At 42.0% G+C, this 25588-nt stretch overlaps 1 protein-coding gene across 1 annotated transcript in view; it reads left to right on the forward strand.

The window, feature by feature from the left end:
- nrxn3b (neurexin 3b) overlaps window positions 1–25588 on the forward strand; it is a gene marked incomplete at its 5' end in the record, with an annotated part of 269437 nt that overhangs the window by 204849 nt on the left and 39000 nt on the right. The window contains one exon of the mRNA XM_084560987.1: window positions 24648–24819. Within this exon, the coding sequence (XP_084417113.1) occupies window positions 24648–24819 (172 nt within the window). The remainder of the gene's footprint in view (window positions 1–24647; window positions 24820–25588) is intronic.

The following is a 25588-nucleotide window of genomic DNA, read 5'->3' on the forward strand; positions in this document are numbered from 1 at the left end:
TGTAGGATTAGTCAAAAGGGCTGCTTATGGTAACACTACAACAATTAGTAGTAGCGTGGTGTGTAGCGTGTACACATGGTGCGAGCACGTTAAAGTCTGTGTGTGAGCTTAAATGCATGACAGAGGAACTCTGAGCTGTGGGCTAGATGTGCCAGTTCTGAGTCACACAGTCTCTCACCAGGGACCGCATTTGACTGCAGGTGAAGATTACCCAAGATGTAGCGCGCACAAACACACACGCTCACACGCAAAGAGTGAAATCCTTCAGAAGCTCATCTGTGCCACACAGAAAAAGATATATTGTTTGTCTGTATAAGAGTAGTAGAAGACAATTAGCACAATATAAAGACATTGTTTTTAAGACATTGACAATGTCTTATTACAGTTATAAAACTACAGGTGAAAGGCTTGAGTTACTAAATTATTTGAATATTAAAGAATAAAACTAGTCATTTGAAGGCACAATATTGTGACTGGGATATTGTCAAATTCAATTATTAAATTTAAAAAAAAAAGTACATGATAAGGATGCTGCTAGAATAGTAACTACTATCTATGTGCTGTAGTATATACTATCTAGAATGTTTCCTTCTTACACCCTATTTAAAGAGCACAGAGGACAAAGTGAGAAGCTAAAGCCTGGTTCACCAAGCCCCCAGTGAGCCCAGATAAACTCACTTCTGTGGGGGTGACAAGTCGGAGTCATGCAAAGCTGAAATTAACAACGCTCCATCGGGTTTCATGTCTGGCAGCTCTTTCAGTTTCCAATTAAGAGAGAAAATCAGAACAAGGCACCTGACAGGATAAAGACTGCAAGTATTACAACACAATCCCTGTAACAGGTAACTCAGTCCAAAGTCATTACAGCGAAAACTCCAGTTTGGGGATAAATGTGACATTTAAGTAGTGGATGTGATTTCATTGCTCTTGGGAACTCTGTTCTGTTTGAACTGTAAACTTTTCTTTTTGTAATGTTCGGCTTATTACTTGTTTGTTTGCTTTTAACATTTCGAGCCTAACGCTCACCGTTGCTTGCTTTGATTTGAAGTTCTTAAAAAGCTTCACTCAGAAGTACTGACATTTTTATTGTTTGCACTTGTTCAACCTCACAAAATAAAAGACATGGTTTTTAGTGTTCATAGAATATTCTCAAATGAACAGACAGATGCAGATTTTTCATCAGATCTCACGTTGCGCGCATGGAACACATACGTTAACACTTCCACCTCCGTTCCATGCCTTCACTCTCTCTCTCTCTCTCTCTCCGTCTCAGAAGCATACATTGACAATCAGGCCCCTGTTTCCTAATGGACGCAATGAATTCCATCACCCACTCGAGTTTTCCCCTCATGCTAATTCACGGGGACGAAAGGTGCGGCTGCTGGATAATTGAAAAGCCTAGTGCAGACACAAGATGTGGAAGGAGATGAGTGCCTGTAGATGGTAAATGCTACTATATTACAAAGAGCTGTTTCACGTGCATGTATATTTCAACAATCAAGCGCAGAAGTACGTATGCATAATTCATTCAGTTTAACACCCATTCATGTCTTTCTCCTTCCACCTGGATCCTCTCTTGTCTTTCTGTGTTTCCATCCAGCAGTGTCTGTTTCCCGTCCACTTCCCTCCTCCTCCTCCGCTCTCCTTCTGACAGACCTAATATAAGATGTTTGATGTGTACCTGTGTGCATCAGCGCGTATGTGGCCAGAAACGTATTGCTTCTATCAAGTTACCCTAGCTCGGCAGGGAGAGATAGATATTATCACAGTTATGGCTCATGGCCTCTGATAACATTACAGCTTCTTATTTGACTTTGTATTTTCTTACCTCCCACGTTTGATTCCCCCCGCGGAAATAAAGAACAGGCAAAATATACCTTGCAACTGTTTTTTGCAACTAGTTGCTTGCAGTACATGCAGTCAGCGTTATTGTAACTGTGTTGGCAAACCGGTGTTTTTATGACGCTGAACAGCCGAGTCGTTTTGATCACCTCTGCTTTGTTATTCTGATTTTCCAGGTGATATAACCGACTCTATTATTTCAGCTTATGACTGTTGGTAAAACTACACAGCAAAGATGTTATCGTTACAGGATTATTATGTGGGAGTAGCAAAAGTTGTTACAGCTGAGGTCAGTACATATAATATCAGATTATTAACATTATGCCTTCCCTAGGGTGACAATGTTAACATAATGACCGTTCACAGCAGGCTGAGCTTAACTGGCATACTAGCTACCAGATGGTGAGTGGACATATGTGTGTGCTATACATGCAAAAGTGTGTACTTACACTAGAAGCTATGAACCTTAAAAGGGATTATTTGTGTGTGCGTGTGTGTATTTTGGGGGGTATTTTAGGGCCTATGTGAGGTCTTTTAGCAGTTTAATAATCACAATTTAGCTCTGATAACACTAATGACCTCTGAGAGGAATATTATGCTTTATAGTGAAGAGGCTGTGGAAAATTTTGTGTCACCACTGATTAAATAGAATATGAGTCTGGTGACGTGCATTTGGGATTTCATTATGTGGCGTGTGTTTCAACAGTCAGAGAGAAAAAAAATCAGCTCCGCATGGATTTGGATAGTCCTACAACCAATCAGAGCCATTTTGTTGTAAACCAAATCAACTCCACAACTCTCATGACGATGATGATGTCTATGACTATGTTGCTGTTAGTCTTCTGTCCATTACCGCTTAAGTCCCACCCAAACTATTTGATTGGCACAGCAGAGTGTGTGGTTGGCACAGCAGAGTGTGTGGTTACGGCTGATTTAACCCGTCATAACATCTCATAAATTAGCTCTTAAATATATCACCACCATACCCTGTACACTATATACTGCATGTTACCTATTGTTCTTTTATGCACAAGCAGTGCTCCTATTACTGAGGCACCATTCAACTTTTTCTCTCCCTTTACCTCTACTCTTCTCGGCTGCTTCAGTTTCAGAGTCCTGATACTATGCAGCTCCACTCACTGTCACACTGTCATGGATTACCGGGACATTTGAATAGAGCAGAGCCATCATTAATCTTTTCAGCAGCACCTCTGCTGTCAGTCAAAGTGTAATACTTGAAGAGAAAGTCATGGATTAAAAAAAAAAAACATCAAAACATACTTGAAGCGCTAGAAGTCCAGAAATGATTTATAACTTATCAATTAGCTTCCAAGTCCACCAGTGGAAAAACACTACCTCTCCCCAGATTTTCAGCATTTCAGTTAGGAACATGCAGCATGAGAGCAAAGGATAAACTAAAATAATAAAGGTCTTAAAATTACATTATAAGTGTCCGAGGAAGGGCTACAAATAAACAATAATCCTGGATCTGCCTTTTTGTACTTAAATTGTGTGAAAATTGGAAAAACAAAATTATGGAATTATTTAAAGAGTACCATCTGACTTGCAATGAACTTGGGACTTGCGGGGCTTCGGACAGTCTGGGGCCACGAAGCATGTGTCTGTCTCACTTGGTTGGTAAGCCAGGTTGAGTGCAGTGCCTACTAATAGAATAAAACAAACACGTCTTTCAGTTTTAGTTATTCTTTAAAGAGAGTGGAAATCTCTTTGGAATTGTCCTTTCATTCATCCCTTTCTCATGAGTGACGCAGAAACACATCATGGGTCATTTCTCCAAATCTGGCGCAAGCGTTCACTTGGATTTAAAGATAAAGGGATGAGATGTTGAGTCCACTCTGGCCTCACAAAACATTTTTGGCCATAACTCTTACGCCAATCATGACAAAATTTCACACAAATGTATAATAGGATCTTAACTTCCTGTCCCTGGTTGATAACCAGAATAGAAGGCCTTTTGTTCTTCTAGTAGTCCACAGCAACTTAATTGGTTTTGCTAATATTGAGCTTCATGTGATTGTTGTTGCAGTCCTCTACCGAAATAGCCTCTGATTAAAGTCAGTACGTTTCTTATTGGAAATATCAGTCGCCGTACATATCGTTACCCTTATAGCATAATTGCCTAAGTCATTTTTTGGCCACTGTTACAATATCAATAAAATACCAATGTGCTTGCTAAAAATTGTGTTTTTTCTTGTTTTCCGAAAACGTTAAAATATGACTTAGGCAATTATGCTATGAGGCTAACAATATGTACTTTAGTGACCAACACATTTCATTTAATTAAAGCCCTTAGTAGACCTTCAGCAATAATTTAATGGTGCTCTTGTAACTAAGAAGAAGAACGATCCATTTTTTTTCACGTGTTTACTTGTAACATTGCATTCGTCTTTAAAATCCTGAGCTCTGTTTCCAACAAAAAAAACTCCCTTTTTTTAGCCGAAGGGTGCTCAATATCACGGAAAAAATACTTGTTCCAGTGCTGATTTCTACTTCTTTTCTCCTCTGGTAAAGTACTGCAACTGACATTCGTGACTTGACGGAATAATCAAAGAGGGGGGTGAGAGTTAGGTGCCTGCGGTTATTAATAATTAACAACTTCAGCTGAAAAAGATGCACGGACACACTTAAACGCGCATTACACCGAAAGCCTTTTTGTGTCTTGTATTTTCTCAAACAGCACATGCATGGATACACACAAACATATGTCCACAACACGGGCGCTTGTACTCTTTATTTCGCCCTCCCTGGCTCTCATACACGCCCACCCACACCACTCACTCACACTCACCCCGTCTCTCACTGTTCGCCATGGACATGTACATGTAGAGGCACACACACGCACGCACACACACCCATACACATTTCCAGAGGCTCTTTCAACAAATTTTCACACCGTGGTAAGCTGCTACTGACAGTCCAAACACGATAGAAGGGCTCTTCAGGGACATCTGCCTGTCAGTCATCCATGTCAACTAAAGGCACTTGGGAGGAGGAGTTTATGTAGCAGACCTCCTGATACACACACACTATATGTCACCCTCAACAGCAAGTAATAACTGCTCAAGTTGGACAAACACAGTAACATTATTACAATGTGCCCATGTGGTCCTCGGCCTTAGCCCTGGCCGCAGCAATGTATATTTCATGGATTAAGATGAAAAATTCAATGAGAGACAACAAACAGTGGGCCTGCCTCCAGCTTCTTTGCTCTCTGACAGCCAAGCCCCTGAGGGATGCGCGTGTTTTCACAGCTTCATGGTAGGACATGAATCCCATTCTCACAGTGATGAAGACACAGAAGGAGAAGATGAAAGAGACGGGGAGTAGAGCATCATGTACATCCAAAAGTAGAACAAATACATGAGTCTGAATGAAGAAGAAAAAAAAAAAAAAAAAGAATCAGAAGAGGTGGGAGGGAAGGAGTTGTTGGGGCGAGAGATAGAGCGATGTGGGTATTTTAGAATTCAGAGCAGGATCAGAGACAAACTTGGCTCAGATAGGTCTCGGCACACAAGCACATTGGCTGTGAATTCTAAATTATGTGTTGCCTCTCTGTCTCACTCTGACGCCCCACCACCCACTTTCTCCCTCTTATCTCTCACTCCTTCTTATCCATCTTCCCTTTTTTTCTCTTTTTTTCCAGCCTCTGTTCCACAACACTATTGTTTTTACGCTACCGGCTAGATTGAGTGCTAGGAGCTGGTCGGTCAATGGGTTTGAATCTAGCTGCAGTGCGAATAACAACTCCGCTAAAGTTCCTGGTGGGGTTATATTATTAGATTATATTCAGAAAGGTGTGGACAGGCTGTGGTCAACACCGTGGATGCCATTTTATCTTCAAAGCTCTGCTCACTTGTGTGTTACGGCGGAAGAGATGTGAGAATTAGTTCTAACTCAATTTGGAAAAGTCACCTAAATGTAACTCAGTCCTTATTGTACATTTGAAAATACTTCCATAATTTCCTATCTTCACAAATAATTAGGTAACAAATGCTTTGTTTACAATTTCCAACATCATACAGGTTTATCTGTAAGTACAACCCGTAGCAGGTGACACTATTTGGACTGCACGCTATCGGTTTGCACAGCCTCCAATTCTGAACAAAATTACGGTCCTAACTATCCTGGCAATGCCAGACTTAATACTTATTAGAATGTGCGTCTGGTTAAACACCATTTGGATTTAATTAATTGGTGTGTTTCAACCTATATAGAGAAAAAAAAAATATCCTTCTGTGCACAACTGGATAGTCCTACAACCAATCAGAGCAATAAATTAAGCTTTTGCTTAACCCTGTAGGGAGAACTGCAAAAGCATCCTGCTTGTCGACAAATGCCTTCAAAGTCATTTCGCTGTCAGTATCTTTTACAACAGATATAATAGAGTACTCCTAACGGCTCGCTTCCCTGGTGGCAGCCATTTTGTTGCAAACAAAACCAACTCCATGGCACTCAGATGGTGTGTGTGACTATGGTGCTGTTACTCTGTACTGTAGTTTCACTTTTAAGTAGCTGCAGACCAGTCCAGAGCTAAAAGGCGAGTTGATCTTATCAGTCAACTCCAGGTGCTTTTACTCGCCGTGTGAAAGGGCAACTGTCTAATGAGATGTTCAGGATGACATGTCACGGTCAAACAGAAGTGCTCAAATAAACAGTTTTCAGTAGTGGCACCTTCTGGAGCCCAGTTTATGTTTGCCAACGTACCTGTTCAAGCCCACGAGGGCCTGCACTGAACCCTTTAGGGAAAATCCACGTTCAGCAGGAGACACCTACTAATTAATCATTAACAGAATACTAGGCTAAAAGAGTACTGGGACACACAGATTCACATATGAATTCTAGATTCTCCAGAAATCTCTTTTCTACGTCCTCTAAATGTGTCTGAGACAAACAAGTAAATCAGAATGGAGGCATCGACATGACCCAGTCTGTTACTAGCTGCTATCCAGTCCTGTATTTAAAACTCACAAAGCCACAGCCAGCTCCCATCAGTGGGAGTCCTGTGTGTTTTTTTGTGTCCAATGTGAGCATACATGCACATAAAAACCATGAACTGACCTTTAGATGGCGACTGATGCTCTGAGAATAAAGCACCTGGCTTGGGTTAGAAACATCATAATGTTCTCTATACATCCAGACACAACGCCACGTGTGCTTGACTGATGAGCGGGATAGCCTATGATGAGCACCTAATGAAAGATCACGGGGATTTGGAAGTGACTGAGGTGTATCTCACGCACAAGGCTAAGTGTCATCTCATCTCCAAAGACACTCCTAAATCCTCCCACGAGCCTCGGCGTTACCCTGTTACAGCCACTCTCTACCATCTCTCACCTGAGCCGCCGTAGGACAAAGCATCGACAGATAGGGGGACAGAGATGAGAGAGAGAGAGAGAGAGAGAGAGAGAGAGGGGAGAGAGGGGAGAAAACCAAATAAAAGAAAGAGAATCGCATTTTAGCAAATTGACTCCCTTTCGGATTATCGACGAGAAGCGGGATGATGAATTGCAGGCCTGCTCAAGTGATAAACGTCAACATTAGAAAATAAATCTAGCGGAAAGAAGGCAAGAAAAAAAAATATCTTCTGCTTTCAGTATCAGCAGCGGTGTGGCAGATTGGCTCCCTCAACGTCACGCGCACATACACATACGTACGCACAGCAAATGTATTCATTGAGGATTAAGCTCCTGCTGGTAAAAAAAAAAAAAAAAAGACACAAAGTTGTTTTTCTCTCTCTCTGTCTCTCTCCCACTGATAAAAAAAAAAAATATAGGGGGATCAAATTTGAGTGCAAAGCTCCTTCACTGACAAAGTGAATGTGAAAGTGAGTACCTGTGCATTTTGCCAAGTGCAAGTTTGTATTTATTTAATCCTCCCATTATTGACTCTCGCCATGACAAAGCCCTATTGACAGGGAGACAAAAAAAGACGATATCGCTTTTTTTTAAGACGCTGGGATCATCGGAATACCAATCTGTGGGATAAAAGATATTTCCTCCTGGATGGCTCTTGTGTAGAATTATTATAAGCACTGAATCACTGAAGGTTATAGAGCGTATGTCAGAGTTTTATTGATCCTCAAACGTACTGGGCAGCCAGCGGGGCGGATGGCCAAGGACATGACAGCAAAGTCTTTCATACCCACATCTCTGGTTCTGCTCCTGCATTGCCCTCAGCCATTTCCTCTGTCTCTTTATTGTGGTGGGGGGAAAAAAAAAAAAAGATCTTTTCTATTTTTAGTGTAAGCTCCTGCTCTGTAATGCATTCTGTCTCTGGCAACACACACACCGACACACACACTGAGCACATTTCCTTTCAGGTCAAAGCCGGCTCCAAAGAGGCCATGGCCCCCATTAGAACCCAGTCTGATTGGACGTCCAAGTCGACCAATAGGGTTACGACCTTTTTATCCTGATGACATAGTTTGCGTGACTCTGAGATGTGCACGTACATGCTCCTCGACTGGTTATTTTCTGTCTGGGTCATCAAGGGTTCATTTTGAGGTTGACGATCAGGGGTTAAATCAAAGAAAACTGAAAGGAAAAATATGCTGCCATGCTTGGAACTCTATTATTTAATCAGTACGTGATCTTGACTGAATTCTCTGCATTGTGCAGAACTTAAACAAAGTAATACAGTGGAAATAAACTAAACATTACCTTAAGCTGTTTTTTAATGATGCTGAATGTGTGAGTTACACAAAAATTCACCGTACAGTAGTCCTGAATGGAGAAATTATTTACAGGGACCAAAAATGTCTTGTCGTTTTATTGTAGCAGGCTGTAAACATGTTTATTTCTGCTGTGAAGATGGCATTTTAACATGGAGGTCAGTGGGGATTGACTCGCTCATTTGAGGAACTGCAGTTTTTTGGCACTTCTCGTTGGTTTCATTTTTCAGCCCCAGAGGTTTTCGCTTGGTTTAATTCTCTTAGATGTTTTCTACAAAGAAGTTCCTCTGTATATATGCAGCTACAGTGTAGTCCAAATCTAGATTCTGCTATGAACTCACAAAACCAACTGTATTACAATTTATTACACTTTATTTTCTAGTTGTTTTGCAGATGCAAACATATTTACTATAGCCTGGAAGGCATAAAATGTCTCCGGTAGAGATGGTCTGGAGTTGCTCCGTTTAGGGTTGAATATATCCCAGCAAAGATCTGCTGGGTCAATCAAATCGTAAGTGGGCTTTATGCAGTGACGGACAGAAGAGTAACCCCAGCATAGTCCTACACTTCATCGGAACGCTGTGGAATTCAATTTGTTCACAACAAAATGGCTCTGATTGGTTGTAGGACTGTCCAATTACATGCAGAGGTATTTTTTACTTTGCATCGGTTCAGATATGCCTCATAATGAAACCCGAATGGAGTGTTACAAGACTCGCCAGATTGAGTTTGGCTACTTCAGACTGGGGTTCAATATACAATCTCCTGGATTTAATACATCCTTCAAGTTTAAATGTAAAGCCCTTAGTTGTTAGTAACTAGAATCTAGTGACCAAATATTTACTTATATGTTACTTCTTAAAGAACATAAGAAGTAACATTTCAGCAGGAAGCCAAAAGCAACATCATGTTTCATGGAAAAGTAACAGCTGAGAAGTGATTACCTAGTTACCGTTACCTAGTGATCCATAATCTGGAATTATCTGCTCACGATTAAAAAGACAACAGACATGCAGTATATATTCACATCATTCAGGTTACCACCTGCCCAGCTGATAAATATGTAATGAAGGTTAGTGATTATTCATTTCTTATTACATTCAACACATCTATGTTTGCTTAGTGCAAATATTTGCAAAGGACTCTGTTAGATTAAATGCCAAATACTATGTTTGAACTTGTACTGGGCTCTTTGTTAATCTTAGTTGTAATGGGTGGACTTGGAGTGTCTTTCTTTCCAAGAAACATCCTCCAGAATTTTTAAACAGAAAATATTAATCATTTAGACATAAACTGAGAAATTTTGTACGAATATTTTTAGGACGTCTGAGTGAAGTGATCAACCTCGGGATGCTTAAACTGAGAGGTTGTTTGCTAGGCAGCAGATTATAATGAGAATGGTACTGTTTTTTGGAAGTTAAACAACCCGAGAACTAAAAGTCACAACATCTTAGCCTCTGCCTCATTAAATTTAACTGTTTTGCAGAAACATAAATAGACCATTTTAAGCTAAAAATCCAAGAAAGAGTGAAAGTAAAATGATGGTGATGTGAGCAAATATAAACCAAAATTAGGGCCAAGACTTAGCAAGCAAATATAGTCAGTGGGAGTTGTGCGTGTCAATACAGTGTCCCTACGCCCCACAGCCAAGCCCTGTGGAGGATCTAAGCCTGTGGCCATGGCAGCATGAGTCAGCACAGGATGACAGATGTTAAGCATGGCTCTCTTGACCCCTCAACTCCCCCCTCTCTGAATTTCACAAGACTCCTTTGATTAAGTTGGTTTGAAGGCTCAAGAGCATATGCTTCCCACGTTATCTTTAATTTATTCACATCTTGCTAGAACATGTCAGACTGGCCAACGAAGAGAAAGGAAAGACATGATTTCCTTGACTTCTTTGATGGTTTAAGCAGCTCATTCGCTTGACAGATTAACTCTAAAATACAGTATTCATCATATTTTCCCTGCCCCTGATAAGACACTTTGTCTTTGACGAAAAGCCTTTCTTGTCATACACGAGATGCAGTGACATCTGATTTTGGAGAGAGAGAAAAAAAAGAAGAAGAAGAAAAAAAAGATGTGGCTGTTGTGCAGTGTTCCCAATGTTGAGTTGCCCTAACCTGCTCTTGTGTTGGCTGTTTTCCAGAGAGCTTCTGCCTGGACAGCAATTAATGTCATTTGGAGTGTAGAGAGACCTCATGACTCATTACATATGCCTTTTTGCTCGGAAAAGCCTCCAAGCGGCCTTCTCCTCTTATGTGTGGCAACGCTGCCACTTGGGGGACGGCACAAGTTGGATAACACTCTAATTATAAAATTCACTATGAAAAATGTCTTATGCCGTGCTGGCAGGGAGGAGATTAAACCTTGTTTTGGGTTTAGTTTACTTCAGCTTCTCGTGCCTACAGACTCCATAACTGCTATATTGATAATATGGGGGTTTGCCATCCGTGCAATTATTGTCTGACTGCCTTCAGTAGAGTTTTATGACTTATTTTGAAGTTTTAATTTTCCCGAATGGCTAATTATTAGCCATGCTTTTTGAGAGGAATCCTTTTGACAGTGAGCTCAAGAAAGCCTGGTTACAAATTCAATTATATTGAAGAAATTTGTCCCTGAATTCACTGGATGCCGCATACGTGGGAGAAGGTGATATTGCCCGTGACTGCCATGTCATTCTAGCATTATTCAACCCATTATCCGATATTATTTCACGAGCTGAGCTGCCAAGTGTAGCTCAAAGGAAGGATTCAAATGAATCATGTGCATTTTTATGCTTTAACCTGTGTCAACAGTCCTACTGAATGGACAAGGAGGCCCATCTGTGCCTCGCTTGGCTGATCCTGGTGGACCTCCCCTCTCCACTACTGTAACCTGTTCACAGTCCTGGCTCAGTGGAGCGCACACTGACAAATAGCGGGAGGGAAGGGCAGAGAGAATGAGATGGAGGACAGAGACAGTGGAGGCAAGAGAGAGAGAGAATGTTGAAGGGGAGAGGTAGCACAAGACAGGGGCCGGAGATATGGAGAGAGAAGGAAAACAGAGATAGACAGAGGTAGAGAGTCAGTGCAGCGTGTCTAATCTCCCTTCAGGGGCGGCAGTGTAAGGACGCCTTCTATGACAGATAAACTCACCCGACAGCGAGCCCAAAACTGACAGACACCCACTGTGCCCGACTTGGCCCAGAGTCTCACAGCATCTGGCAAAGGGAAGGAGCTTCCGTACAGCTTTGGTGAACGAGGCAGGCGAGAAGATGGCGGCGGGCGGGTGGCTTTGTTAGTGGGGCAGTGGAACTGTGTAGTGAAAAGAAAAAAAAGAGTTAGTAGAGTAATGTTTGCTCTCCTGTGGAGAAAACAGATGGAGACGGAAGCAACAGTAGGTGTTGTTTTTGTTCTCATTGTTTTAGTCTCATTCCTTCTCTCTGTTGATGATTGTTTAGATCTTAAAACAGGACATCTTAGATATTTGTGACCTGACCTGAGATTATACTCATCAGAGTCAAATTCCTTTGGAGCTCAGGTTGCGAAATTTTAGAAATAAAAGAAATAAAATTAACCAGATTGTAAACCACACATGAAGAAAGGTCTGGAGAAATGTGAAAGGACAGATGAGCCCCATGGCTGGAGTTTGGCCTCACTTCCTGAGCTGCATTTGCTGGTCTCTACCTCTTCCAATATGAATTCAGTGGTTCTGCTTCCTTTGAGCTGTCAGGGTGGCAGATGCTCATTATGTGAGCTCGTGTCTGTGCTTTTCTGTGTGTGTTTGACACAGCTGTGAGCCTCCCGCCGTCTTGTTCGGGAGCAGCCGACCTGGGACAGACCTTGAGAGTCACTGTGACATTTAAAAACAACTTCCCACTGTCTATTGCAAGATGGCAAATATATTTGTCACTTTCTGTGGCGCACCATTTTCTGCCCTCTGAGAACCTCTATGTAGTTATCTCTGAATAGAAAAAAGATCAAGATACGTATGTGCCAACATGCTTATATATATGTATATGTCTCTCTTTGATCCATTCAGACTGCTGCTACGTGGGATAATGCATCCATGCGTGCACAAGATTTGGCATTGCATCATTCACATTTGCACTCACAGCACTGCTGCACTTAAGAGCAGGCATCACAGTCTTTCCACGCCTGATTTGGAATCCTAAGAAGCCAGATTAAAGCACAATGATAAACGCATCAGCTTCTTCGATTATGCACTTTGACATGCTTACAAAAGGCGCAATGCATCAGCATGCATGCAAGGCTCCAACCATGCAAGACGGCATCGGCATAATCAATCATTTGGAGCCTCTGATTAACGTTAATGGCGTTGCTGAGAATTACACTGGCATCTCCTTGCATTCCAATCACCTAGATTTCATGCCTCCTCTCTGCAGGCAGCCCCGTTAATTGTGAGAGGGGAGAGCCGCAATGAGCGCTATCTGCTGAGCCTTTGATATGCACTTATCTTTTAGCGGTTTCACATTATGGAAAAGAAAATTGCCTTTAAAAATGACTGGTGCCTTATTACTTTTGGGCCAATTAATTTCATGAAAAATAAGGCCTTTTCGAAATAGTGAGCAAAAAATAATTATGGAGAATAATTGACAGGAAGGACAAACGCGCGGGGAGCGTGTAAGTAGAAGTGAATGCAAATGTGCTGTTATTTTGTAGTTCATAAATAATACCCGGTGATCTTTTTCAGAAGAAAAGAGAGGGGCTTGGCGACAGTTTGGCCTGAAAGTGTCCAAAGCATTCAAGAAGTAGGGCACTTGCCTCAGTGTTCCTTGAAGTGGGAGAGACAGACCGACCTAGATTTCCTCCTGTTTATTCAGCCATTTTAGGTGCTGGCTATTCATGTCTCCATTTCAGCGCTCCCTGTTTTCCCATTCTTCAACAGTTTTGTTTGTTGCTTGTTTACTCCTGCTGCCTGCCCTTCTCCCATGTGTTCTCTGTCCATATCACCTCTCAGTCTCGAAACATACTATTGAAAGTAACTCTAAATGACAGTGACACATTTAGACAGCTGCTCAGATACCCCATGCTGTTTTCCAGCAGGAGGTCTGATAGCTTGACTTATCTAAAAAAAAAAAACTGCTGTAACTCACCCCTACGTTTTACTTTTCACAAAAACAATAATCTCATCTCATTCATACATTCTTGCGTCCGTCCAATGCCGATCAATTAAAATAAAGCAATTAGAATAAAGCCTACAGTCAAACAACTGCTTCAAATACATCTTTAATCAATCATCAGTGCTCATTATCCTTAAATGCATTCTGGGGGAGTCTGACGCCCTTTTGGCTGATTTAACAAAGCTCTAATGCACTGGATGCGGTCATGAATTAAAAATGAATAGATGCTAAGTGAAACTTGGACTGTAGACCAGTATCAAGCTGATACGACAGCCAATCACACAGAGTTGGCATATGTTGCCCAGTGTGGCTTCTGAACCATCACCACAGGAGAGTTTTGACTCTGCTGCTTCATGCCCGTTCAGGTATTCAGCCATACGTTAGATTAGATCTGCCAGGGGTTACAGTGTTGCTTACGGCAAGACGCCTCCAATTTAACATCCATGTCTGGCTGTCAACAGAGCTACAGTGGAGGGCAAACGTACATAAATACCTTTTACCCAACTCTCCAACTCAGAAACCGAGCATCACTTGTTTTGTTTTGTTTCTTTCATCAGTACATTATATCTTTATTTCATTGATTTTAAATCAGAGTTCAGGCAATGTTTGACACGTGCTGTAGCCGACGACAACACTTTCGCCAAGTAAAAGACGTTTAAGTAGCAAACGTGTGGCTGCATTTATGTAGCTTGATATTTTAATTTAACTTGGCTGCTAAACTCACTCATGTACTCCCAAGGGAAACAATGTAGTATTGTCAGCCCAAGATTGCTGTAATTAACTGAATGTTTTGCAAGCTGCAGTGTGGAACTTTAGCCTGGCCCTTCTCGCGGCTGGAGTAATTACACAAACACTTTCGACACATGCATATGACTTATGACTGCAGCTCTGGACTATAGTAATAGTTCAAAAAATAGTAATTCCATTGTCCCATAGGCCAGTGGTGAATTATATATTTACAGTAATGGCTACATGGTCTAATCAAAATATTTTACAAAAAACAACTTGCTCAAGGGCATTAAGGGGAAAAGCTAAACCAATAGTCATCCATGTTTGTCCTAGCTGACTCACTTTCTAGACTGTGGTCTTTCCGCTGAACGCAGAGTTTCAGTTCTTATCAGAAACATTTCTCTGATGCTTCCTGGGTTTTTATTCCACTGGCTCCACCATACCAGTAGCTGCTGTTTACTACTACATGTCTGCCTCAGTTGCTCCCCTCATCAGAAGTTAGATGACTGACAGACTTTTCTGAAGTCCAAAAAATGGTTGCGGTGAGCGTTATACCTGTATCTATATGAGTAACTGCTCTAGTAAGTTTTTTTTTAAGACACAATTTATAATCCAATTTGAAATAAAAGGGCAGCCTCAGCAACACAGTTTGAATCCAACACATCCTCATACATAAACAAGAGAATACATCAATTGGTGATGACTCACAAAAACAACAATAGTAGAGTGTTGGAAGATTTGCTGCATAAATCAAACATAGGGCTTCCACCCACAAGACTGAGCTTTGTCTCCCATGTTGGACCATTATTTGGTCATGTAACTGATCTTTTAATTCATTATTCCATCAGCTAAGCCTGAATGCATGTGAAAATAAGAATTCAACTCATGCAACTGAAATGCTCGGTCACGTTTAGGCACTACTTGGAATTTGGTTAGGTTAAGGAAATGATCACACTTTCACAACGTTAACCACATGTTGAAAGGCAAACCTCCTCCATATGCAACAAGCCTGTTGATAATTGTATTAAATACAGTAGATACTGTAGTTTCAGTTATGATCAGAAATACCAAACGCTGACTTGTCACTGCAGATGAGTTCTCCTGTATATGGCCTTGTATTTAAACAGATTAATTTCAGTCTATCTTTGCTTATTCAGTCACATTCCCATTATTGATTCACAATAAAGACCACATAGATGGAGTTCCATTTGAGCGAAATGAATACATCCTTCTATCCATCTATTCTGGCCCCTACGGGACCTACAGTAGGTAAGGCAGGGTTTACCACTAACCAAATCCTTGTAAATGTGATCCGCTTGGTGTATGTTGGCTGCACACGTACCACACGTATTGTGGTATTGTTTTGTGCAGATTTCACAAGCTCCACTAATTTATCTCCATTCCAGTGGCATTTATAGCTACTGGAGATGCACTTTATCTTCTTACTAAATCATAATCTCTCCAAGTTGAAGCAATTACACTCCAAATGGTGCGAATTTAAACAGCAGCAATTGGTGTCTTCAGTGCTTAGTGGGAGGGAGCGACCCAGGAATTGATATTATCACAGAGAGACTTGGTGGATTTGAAGCTAAATGAATCTTAAATCAGAACAAAATGAATCTCCTCTTCAGTAGATATCAAAGACAAAGAAATAGAAAGAAGCAAAAAAAGAGGGGTTGGGCCTGGGATGCCTAATGCACTCCATTCTCAGTTAATCATTTTTCTGCAGCTCTCTTTCTCCACCTCCCCTCCTAGCCTCTCTCTTCCCTTCTAGACATCCACTTTCATGCTGTGTGTCTTTTCTCTCTCTTTTCGTTCCTTTGCCACTGCCTTCATCCCTGACACGTCTGCAGGCGAGGTGGAAGGTAGAGTCTTGATCCCAGGCAGGTTACCCTTGGCAACAGCCCACCCTCCCCTCTGCTGCCAGCGTGTTTAGGGCGATTCAACTGGCTTTGGCGCCAATGTTGGCAGCCACTCCCCCACCCCACCCCCCTCCACACACACACACACACACACACACACAACACCCGGCAGAGAACAGAGGAGGGCTCTTTTTCTGCCTCATCATGTCCTGCAATTGGGGGACAAGCACTTCTCCTTTCATTTTCACGTCCCCCTTCCACACTCAAAACCTGACATAGCCGGTAATGGATCAGAAACCTGTCCACTGTAGATGCCAGACATTAGCATTAGCATTTTAACACTTGTTCCTGCATGCACGGGCATGGTCACTGGATAAACAACGGCTGTTTCAAAATTCAAAAAAGAAAAAAGAAATACAAAATGAAAATACCGTCTGTGCGTGTGTGTGTGTATTTACATTCCTCAGTCTGTCTGTTTGTGCCTGGAAGTGCGTTCCCAGAATAGTATGTTTATATAAACAGATGGATGAGAAGCTGCGTCTCTCATATTTCCCACTTCTTTGTTTCCATATCCAATGAACTGTGGTCCAATCTTTGCTCGACGTTCAACTGTATTTATGGCTACCACACAGTAGCCGTCCAGTTTCCCCACAGTTTAGAATTTCCATCTCTTGCTCCAATAAAAACCATCCATTGTGTTAATTGGGAAGATGTGCAGCTATCTGAATCTGCTACTGTCTCTTCCCGGATTTTCCCCTCGCTCCTTCCCTTTCTCGCAGCGTGGTTTTGTTTTGCATATTATCCCAGACATGGTAAGGCGAGCGTGCAAAAACACAGAGAGCAGCTCTTCAAACAAGCTGAAATCTTTTGTGTGTCTATTCAAATAATTTCACCCCATGACTCTTTACCGAGCAGCTGCAGCCAAGCATGTGATTGAGAGTCAAGGTATTGTCAGTGGGAAAACACACTCAAAGGTCAAAGATAAAGTGTCTTTGTGATTCTTTTTGTTGTTGTGTTCTGGTATGTTTTTACTTATTTCCATTTGTTTCGACTTAAGCGCTTAGTCTGTTATAGAAAATGTAGAGGGCGGGCATTCTGTGAATACACTGGGAGCAAATGAGGGGAAAGAAAAAATATAGGATGAATATTGTGACCGCTTGATTTATTATGCTCTGCTTTCGTTCTGGGGCCACCAAATAGAAAGTGCTCAAATTCAGCAGCACATTAAATTAAATATCTGCCGAACAGATTCTAATTTGATCACCAAGCTGTTTCAATTTCATTAGCCCAGTCCCTAATGGACTTTCACAGCGTATTATTCCATCTAGCACAAATCCTATTCATTGCCTTTTTTTTTTTTTTAAATGAGCCCCCTGGTGTGGAGGGACCATGTGGTCCAACACGGCACTGCGTGAGGTCACACAAAAATTGCTTTTTCTTTAATGGACGCTGGAACAGAGATACCATGATATCAAGTCTAAATCACACGGAGTGCAATCAGACATGATTTCTGCCCATTAACAGCTGTTTTAAAACCAAGCAGAGTACTAAAAGACTGTGCGTGTGTATTCGTACGGGGGCAGGTGGACTGAGGCCAGTGGCTTTTGCATATGGCCTGATTACATGTTGTTGGCGTTGAGCACATTGTTCAAATGTAAATGAAGATGTGTCCAGATCTAAGAAAAAAAGCATGGCTGAAGTTTTACCATGCTTCTGTAGTTTAGCAAGTATGCATTATAGATCTGCTTTATAGTACTGTGGTGATAAACAGAAGAGGAATCACATTCTAAAATGAATCTGTGGTTATATGTATTTTACAAATATCGATTATTATTTAAGATTTACTTTATTGTCATTTCTCATAGTCTTTGCATACACAAAAAAGTGAAATTCTGTTCTTCCCCAGCTCCGTAGCAGTGCTATTCATTCGTAAATCAATAAATAGATAAAAATGACAAGCTCAAATAATAAAAAAAGTGCAATAAAATGAATAAATGAATTGCCTAAATATCAATCTCTTCTTTCATTTTACAGTCCAACCAAATGTTCTCATTAAATTTAAAATTAGCAGCCACAATTAATTTCACAAGCATAACAAACTGAATCTCTTTGATTAAATATTGCAATGCTGTGCAAAGGATTGAGGCAAGTTCAAGAAAATACGAAGCTCAGGGGGCAGACTTCACCACCCTGATAGCCTGATGGTAGACAACAATGCACAATGCCAGAGTAAAACGAAAAGAAATAGTTGAGGATATCTTAAACATTGGTCCTTAGTGCCTAAAATAAGTTGCAGATTCATTTATCGTCAAACAACAAAAGGTTCTTTGAAGTGCAGTCGCTTTACTGAGACAATACATCCCAGACTCAGTAAAGTATGGTAGTGATGATTAGGATCAGTGCACTGTCAGTACTCTAAGTTCCAAAAGGCAGAAAGTGATAGCATACAGCTGGAGAGGACTCTGCGGTAACATTGATAAATGTTTTCACCAGGTTGTACGCCATTAGTGTCAGGGCAAGTTACAGCCACAAGAGCGGACAAACAGGAAATAGAGAAAGAGTGGGTGTAAATAATTGATAAGGCTGACCCTGCGCGATTCATATTCTGCAGCAGAGGATCAAAGAGCAGGGCTCAGAGTTTGACATTGAGCCCGAGCGCAGGAGTCAAAGCCATTACCTTCCCCGGCAACGCTGCTACTTGTATTTATATTAAAAATGCAACGACTCTTCCTCCTCAGTCCACACTAACACAGGCTGGCACTCCTGGGCATTAACCAACTGGCTAATGGACTCACTGGTATTATCCCAGCAATTACAGTCTCACCAAGTAAAGCGAGCTGGAAGCCATTTTGTTGCTGTCCGTTCTATGAAGCTGTTCCCGGCTCTCTCAGGTGTGAAATATAGCCCGTGTTAGACCTCTGGGTTCTTTTAGGTGTGATCAATATTTCAGAGGCACCCAGGCCCCTGCGCCGTGTATCCTCCCGCATGTCCTCTCACAGCCGCTCCACCGCTGATTATGACCGTCTGAATGAACATTTGAGCCAATTAATCATTCATGAAATTTCACACTTTTCAGGGGGATGTTTATTTGAATAGTGCATTAAGACTGTCGCCGCACAAAGCTACAAACCCTGGACACAGCACACTCGCGCTTTTAATGTGAGAAAGTAAAACCGTGTCTGCAGTGTTTTATTCGATCCTGCAGCAGAATATATCTTTCCAAAATGAGGGTCTTTTCATGGTTTTTATCTTTCAGCAGCACTATGTATGCATCACTGCAGTTGTCGTGTATACTGCGCTTTATTCATGACATTAAAATATGTATTTTTCCCATTTGTTTTTAGTCAAAGCTGAATGCCCCTCTCATATATAGAACCAGACAAAGCAATTCATTCTCCATGAGTCATGCCTGATATATTAGATCATTTAAAATGCTCACTTCGAACTATGAAAGACGTATCAAGTTGGACAGAGAAAGGACATTTGTTGTTAAAGCTAAAAAACTTTTTAAATAATCTGTATCTCGCAAAATAGGCTGTGGTAAGGTTTTCAAAGAACCTCCTATCAAAAAATATCCTCTGTTAAACTTTACTGGCCGTGTTCTGTGGATTATGGATGGAACACCTTTTCATAAAGACACGTTAATGGTCTAAAAATTTTAAATGCACTCACTCAAAGATGCCACTTCTAATAAAAATTGTTTATGGTCAGCAAATTTGATGACACAGCCAAAATGAGCATACCATCAAATCTAAAGCGGAGCACTACTTTTCTACAGCCTCAAATATACTGGTTCCTAGTTACGATGTTTTAAAAAGTCACATAATAACATTTAAAAAAAAAAAAAAAAAAAAAGTTTAGTGATTTGATTATAAGTGCTGGGCACAGCAGTTTTTAACAAACGTTACTCAAGCAGGAATAGATTGTTTTCAGTACCAGATTAATCCACATTTGCAGTTCTAGTGACTGTTCACACCATCAGAATGGTCCACAAGGGACTGACTTAATGAACTACAATGCGCCATGGATACACAGAAAATACGTGATATTTCCTTTGGAGATGCTGATAATAAAAAGAACATAGAAAACCACTTGACTGTGCCTTAAATTCAATTTACCACTATCAAATTAGAGTGTATGCCGAATTACTGGAAATTGTTAAAATCAAAATTATTTGAATTGCTTTGTAGCAACCACTAGAGGAAATATGTTTTCTTGTTTGTTTGTTCTGCAATTTTAGCGAATCAGTCATTTTCAGGTCGTTATTTCAGAAAGTGTGATTACAGCAGCGTCTCTGGATGATTTTTCAGTCTCGTTTGCGTTGTAGGCGTGATCTGAGTTAACCAGTAGTGGAAGCAGAGACATTCTTTTTGTAATGAGGGCTTTCAATTTCACCAATAGTGTTTTCAAGAATGCAACAAATACCCAAGGCTCTCCGTGAGCCCAAGGCCTGCTGGGCTGTCAGTGCACTCAGTACATGAAGAAATTAGTCGCACTAAAGGCCAACACATACACACACACACACACACACAGCTCTGCTCAACTGCCTTCTAACATCCTACCCTTTAGCAAATTTCTGACTCTGGAGCTTGACGCGCACGAGAACAGACAGCTACAAATCACTGCGCCGTCTATGAGTTATCTCTGTCAATTACTGACGATAAATGGCTTTGGCACTGTGAAGGCCAGGTGCATCAATCCAGCGCGTCTCACGTTGTCCTAGCTTCTCCACTCTATTGATTCTACTTCCACCGCTTCCACGATCCAGTTTTGATGGCCCCTGACCGCAGAAGCTAACTTGAGCGCTGATGTCAGATGAAAGGGGGGATATGTAACCCAAACTCCCACCCTGGGACATGTTCACATTCTTGATATCAGATCTTCCTCTGTCCCAACCGAGCCTTAATATAGATTCGCTGGATTCATCCCACTACGACCACTCTGCCCGTACCAGATTTCAATCAAGCTTTGATTGCGATGCAGTAGCTTTTGTGGGGGAACAACTGTCACTTTAATAACATTCACTGACCTTAAAGTACACATCTTCTTATAGAAGCCACACAACTACATAAACATTCTCTTTCAGCTTTTTTTCTCTCCAGCAGGTGTGAATGTGCTTATTCTACCCATATCACCTCCATAAAACGGCTGTCAAGTGTATTTATCTGTCTAGAGCCTGCGGCTTAACAGAATGACCATTCAACGATCTGGGGACGGGGTCTATTGTGAGCAGCTCGTCCTCTGTACAGCAGCCGTCCGCTAAGGGCCGCGATGGCTGTCTGCAGTATCACCCATCACTGCTTTGTGATTCTCTCTCTTTCACTCTGCCCGGGGCGCTCCATGTGTTGGAGGCATTGATCGGCCCTGAATTGGATTGCGGCGGGCCTGATTACTGATGTCAGCGTGTGCTGGGACACGTGGGAACGCTGGAGCTCCTCGTGCCAGGCGAGCTCGCAGCGGAGGGGGGGAGGGGGTCGCTTTGCTCATTGGAATCACATTTATCAGTCTTAGTTACACAAAGCGTGAACACAACATGCCCACACGTACTGCAGTGTGCACTTAAATGACACACAAACAATATTCAATGCCTATAGCGGTGAAACGTTATGATTGGCATTAAATAAAGAGTGTGGGGGCATGTTAGATTATAAAAGGGCTTTAGCTCAACATACCAGTAAATTACCACTTTGCCTCGTGCAGGTTCATTTTTAGAGCGTTTGCTTTTTACCATTAGTGAGGGGGACTGATAGAATATTTTTTGGTGCAAGGTTACACTTTGATTTTGTGTGTATGTGTGTTACAGTGTCCATTTGCATTCAAGCGTGCGCACGTTTGGAAGTGATTCTCTGCGCATCATTTGTTTACACCTAGAATAGTGGCCATCATCTTTTCCACTAAGAGAACAATAGCCATTTTTCCCCTTTGCTCAGGAGACAATGAAGTGCCTTCCCGCCTCGCGAGCGACAGGCCAATAAAAAACGTAATTGGATCTGTCAATCAAACATTGCTGCAGCGCCGGGGTGGGCGGGCAGGTGGGTGGGTGGTGGTGGCGGGAGAGTAGCCGGACAGCGGGAGCAGTGCAGAGGAAGAGGCACAGAGAGAGGGAGAGGTGTGCCGTAGCAAGGCATTAATACACACAGTTCCTCCTTTGCACACTGCCCAGAGGCGCTCAGCAACAGTTACAAAGGCGTACAATTGTAGTGTTTTGTTGTTTGTTTGTACCAGGGCCAGGGGGGGGGACGATCTGTCTTTGTTTGTAGGTATTAGTGGGTCGGTGATGTGGCTTTGATGCGACTACACTGGAGAGCTGGGGCTGCCAGAGCCTCTGAAGGTCACTGTGGATGTACTAGATGTGTCTGTCTGTGCTCTGTATGCGCTCCGGCCGTCAGACATGTTGTTTTTTCGTACCAGGGAAAGGTCCTGTCATTAGTCAGGAAGGCCAGGATGATTTAGTAGTATTTTTCACGGTACAACACACACACCGTGTCACATTAAATCATCAACATATTTGTGTGCGCATATCTCATCCAGGTGCGTGACGTTTGTGTGTTCGCCGTCAGCGTGCATGCCCATACACTTGTGCGCGTGTGTTTTTATGGTATGCATCTGTCTGTTGCTCTAAGTTTTAATGACAACTACTTAAATTAAGAGCCCATTTACAGCTTCTCCGACAGCGACGTTAAGTGCGCGTTCAGATATTCAGCCCTACCTCAGCTTTTAGGAGATGGCTTTCTCGTGTCTTTGATGACATTCTTTTTCCATTATTAGCTGAGCTGGAGATTGTTACAGAGTAGGGCTGCTCTGCCGTCCCTTACGTTATGGTCTCAAGCACACTGTACTGCTGTTCTGGGTCTCCTTTCACCAAAAGACAAAGGATGTTTTAAGAATATGTACAAGTGAGGTGTGAATACAGTGAAAAACTACAGTATGCACAGTCACTGCAGGGATTCACTGCATACTTTTGAGACTTTCTTATGAAGTTCAGAGGAAATATTACCTCTGGAGGATGCACTGTACCTTCTATCAAGACCAGAATATACTCCTGCCCCCTTGCACTTAGAAAATGCTAAGAAACAAAAAATGGGATCCTAATTTAGAGGAAAGAAAAGCGGTTCCTTCCAAGGTTTTCTAGGTGCTCTACTTACAAAGTAGAAAGGCAGAAACAAACTTGATTTAAAAGTTAATACTTGTTCTCTATTGATCTCATATGTATTTCTGTTTGTATTTTTATGAAGACAGCAAAAATATTAAGTCAACTAACCCAGCAGAATGTGTTGACAGAGAACAAAACCAGAAAATAAATGACACAAGTCATTTATAACTGCGCATTGTATCTCGCTATAATAATCTGGTGGTATAGAAGTCTAATATTTGAGTCTGACTTCGAGTATATAACTGTGTTAAGTGTAGCTTGGTCTTATTAAGTGCTCTTATAGGGTTTTAAGAGCCTGTGGCATTAAATAGAGGCCAGCAGGTTTAAGTGTTGTGTCATTTAAGTTGTAGCAATCCTGCAATGCATTTATGCTGACAAGCGCCGTAAAATCCAGCTTGACATTATCAGGGCCTGTAATGTAACAGTTAGCCATGCAGGGTTAGTGTCTCAGCTGATCAATTAACAATATGTCTCTTCACCCTGTGCAAACCTTCCTAACTTTGGTTTTGTGATGAGAAATAGCCCCACTGCTCTGGGCTTCTAAAGAAGGTAATTACACCGAGAGATTCCCTGTGGGGAATTAAAACAAATGACACAGAAAACACAGCCCTTCCCCACCTTAGCTCTAAAACCTTTTGCTTGTAACGCCTACATGCCCGTGAATACACAAGCAGTCGCAATAAAACTCGCTGGCAGCTCATGAAAATTAGTGGGGTCGAGGGGAGGGGAGCTAAGGAGTGATGGGGAAGCATCACGATTTATGGACATGGTGTAACCGGTTTAGCATTAGGAGCTAAACAAAGCATATGGTAGTCGTACAATTTGTAGGGACCGCAGCAGAAAAAGCATCTGTCCTGCCAGTTTGGTAGTGACGGGCTGCAGGGAGCATTACTCATCATTACAATCTCTGCTGGCAGCCTATTTTCATCACATTACAGTGGTATAATGAAGCGTAGCATGCCAGCGTCCTCAGGTTCTCTGAGTAGTTCACCATTAGCACTAGCCGAGGGCATTCATCCAAGTAGCGTTATTGAACTTTTTATAGTTAGTTTATTGTATAATTAATCCATTACCAAACACCAATACATGCAGGTGGACTCTTGGTGCAGTGGCACTTCCAGTTTATAGATTCATCTAGCTTTGACAGTTCATGTGACTTGTTGAGAAGTGGCTGTATTTGATGAAATTTACCAGTTGCCCAGCGACTCTTTCATCTCATTTTCTCCTTGTGTTTTTTTTTCTTTCCAGGAACAAGGCAAAGTCGGTGTTACATTCAACATTGGGACAGTGGACATCAGCGTTAAGGAGACGACCACAGCGGTGAACGATGGCAAATACCATCTGGTGCGATTCACCAGGAACGGAGGCAATGCAACCTTGCAGGTGGACAACTGGCCAGTCAATGAACACTTTCCCACAGGTACTGTCCCTACTATTATTCCTTTGGGTCATGAATTCCCATTAAAAGAATGAGATTAATTAGTTTTAAAACCACTGGACATCGTCTGTTTGTTCATTTAAAGGGCACAATCGAGAAGAAAAAAACAGCTAATGCAGAAAAGCTCATTTTCTCCTGTACTCCTGAGTGAAGTATCGAGATTACTAACAGCCATGCAGCCACATTAGCTGGCACATACTATGCTCACGTGGCCTCAACAACTGTCTTTTTCCACCATCATACCTGGCTCCGTGGGAGAGGAGCACACTGAGCCAGAGTCGTTTGTCTTGCAAGAGGCATTAACTGTGCAACATCTGACCAGTTCATTTCTGGGACGGGACTGAAAAGCACCGAGAGACATTTGGTCGGTGGGCAAGCAAGGAGGGGATGGAGGCAGAAACCAAGGGCGGCCTGTTGGCCAGATAAAGCTGCTTTCTGCCTGTATCTCTCATTCCCAGGTCAGCAGAAGCAGCACAGCAGCAGAATACAAATGGGGTCATCGAACGTAGCCTGCTCCATTTGGAGGCTCAGGCACTCCCTTCATTTAGAACAGACATGTACTGTTCAGCCCGCTAGGTGAGAGAGTGAGAGAGAGGAGGGAGGAAGGAAGAAGAACCCCTCTCCTGCTTCTACTTAATAGTCCATTACATTAAGTTAGCTCTCCTCAACTTTGATATCGGTGTCTCCATGTCATCCAGCTTAGGAGAAGCCACCTTTGTTTCCTCGCCTTCTATTACGCTCTCTTCAATTT

Source organism: Chelon labrosus (genome assembly GCF_963514085.1).
Source record: "Chelon labrosus genome assembly, chromosome: 14".
In the NCBI taxonomy this organism is placed as follows: domain Eukaryota; kingdom Metazoa; phylum Chordata; class Actinopteri; order Mugiliformes; family Mugilidae; genus Chelon; species Chelon labrosus.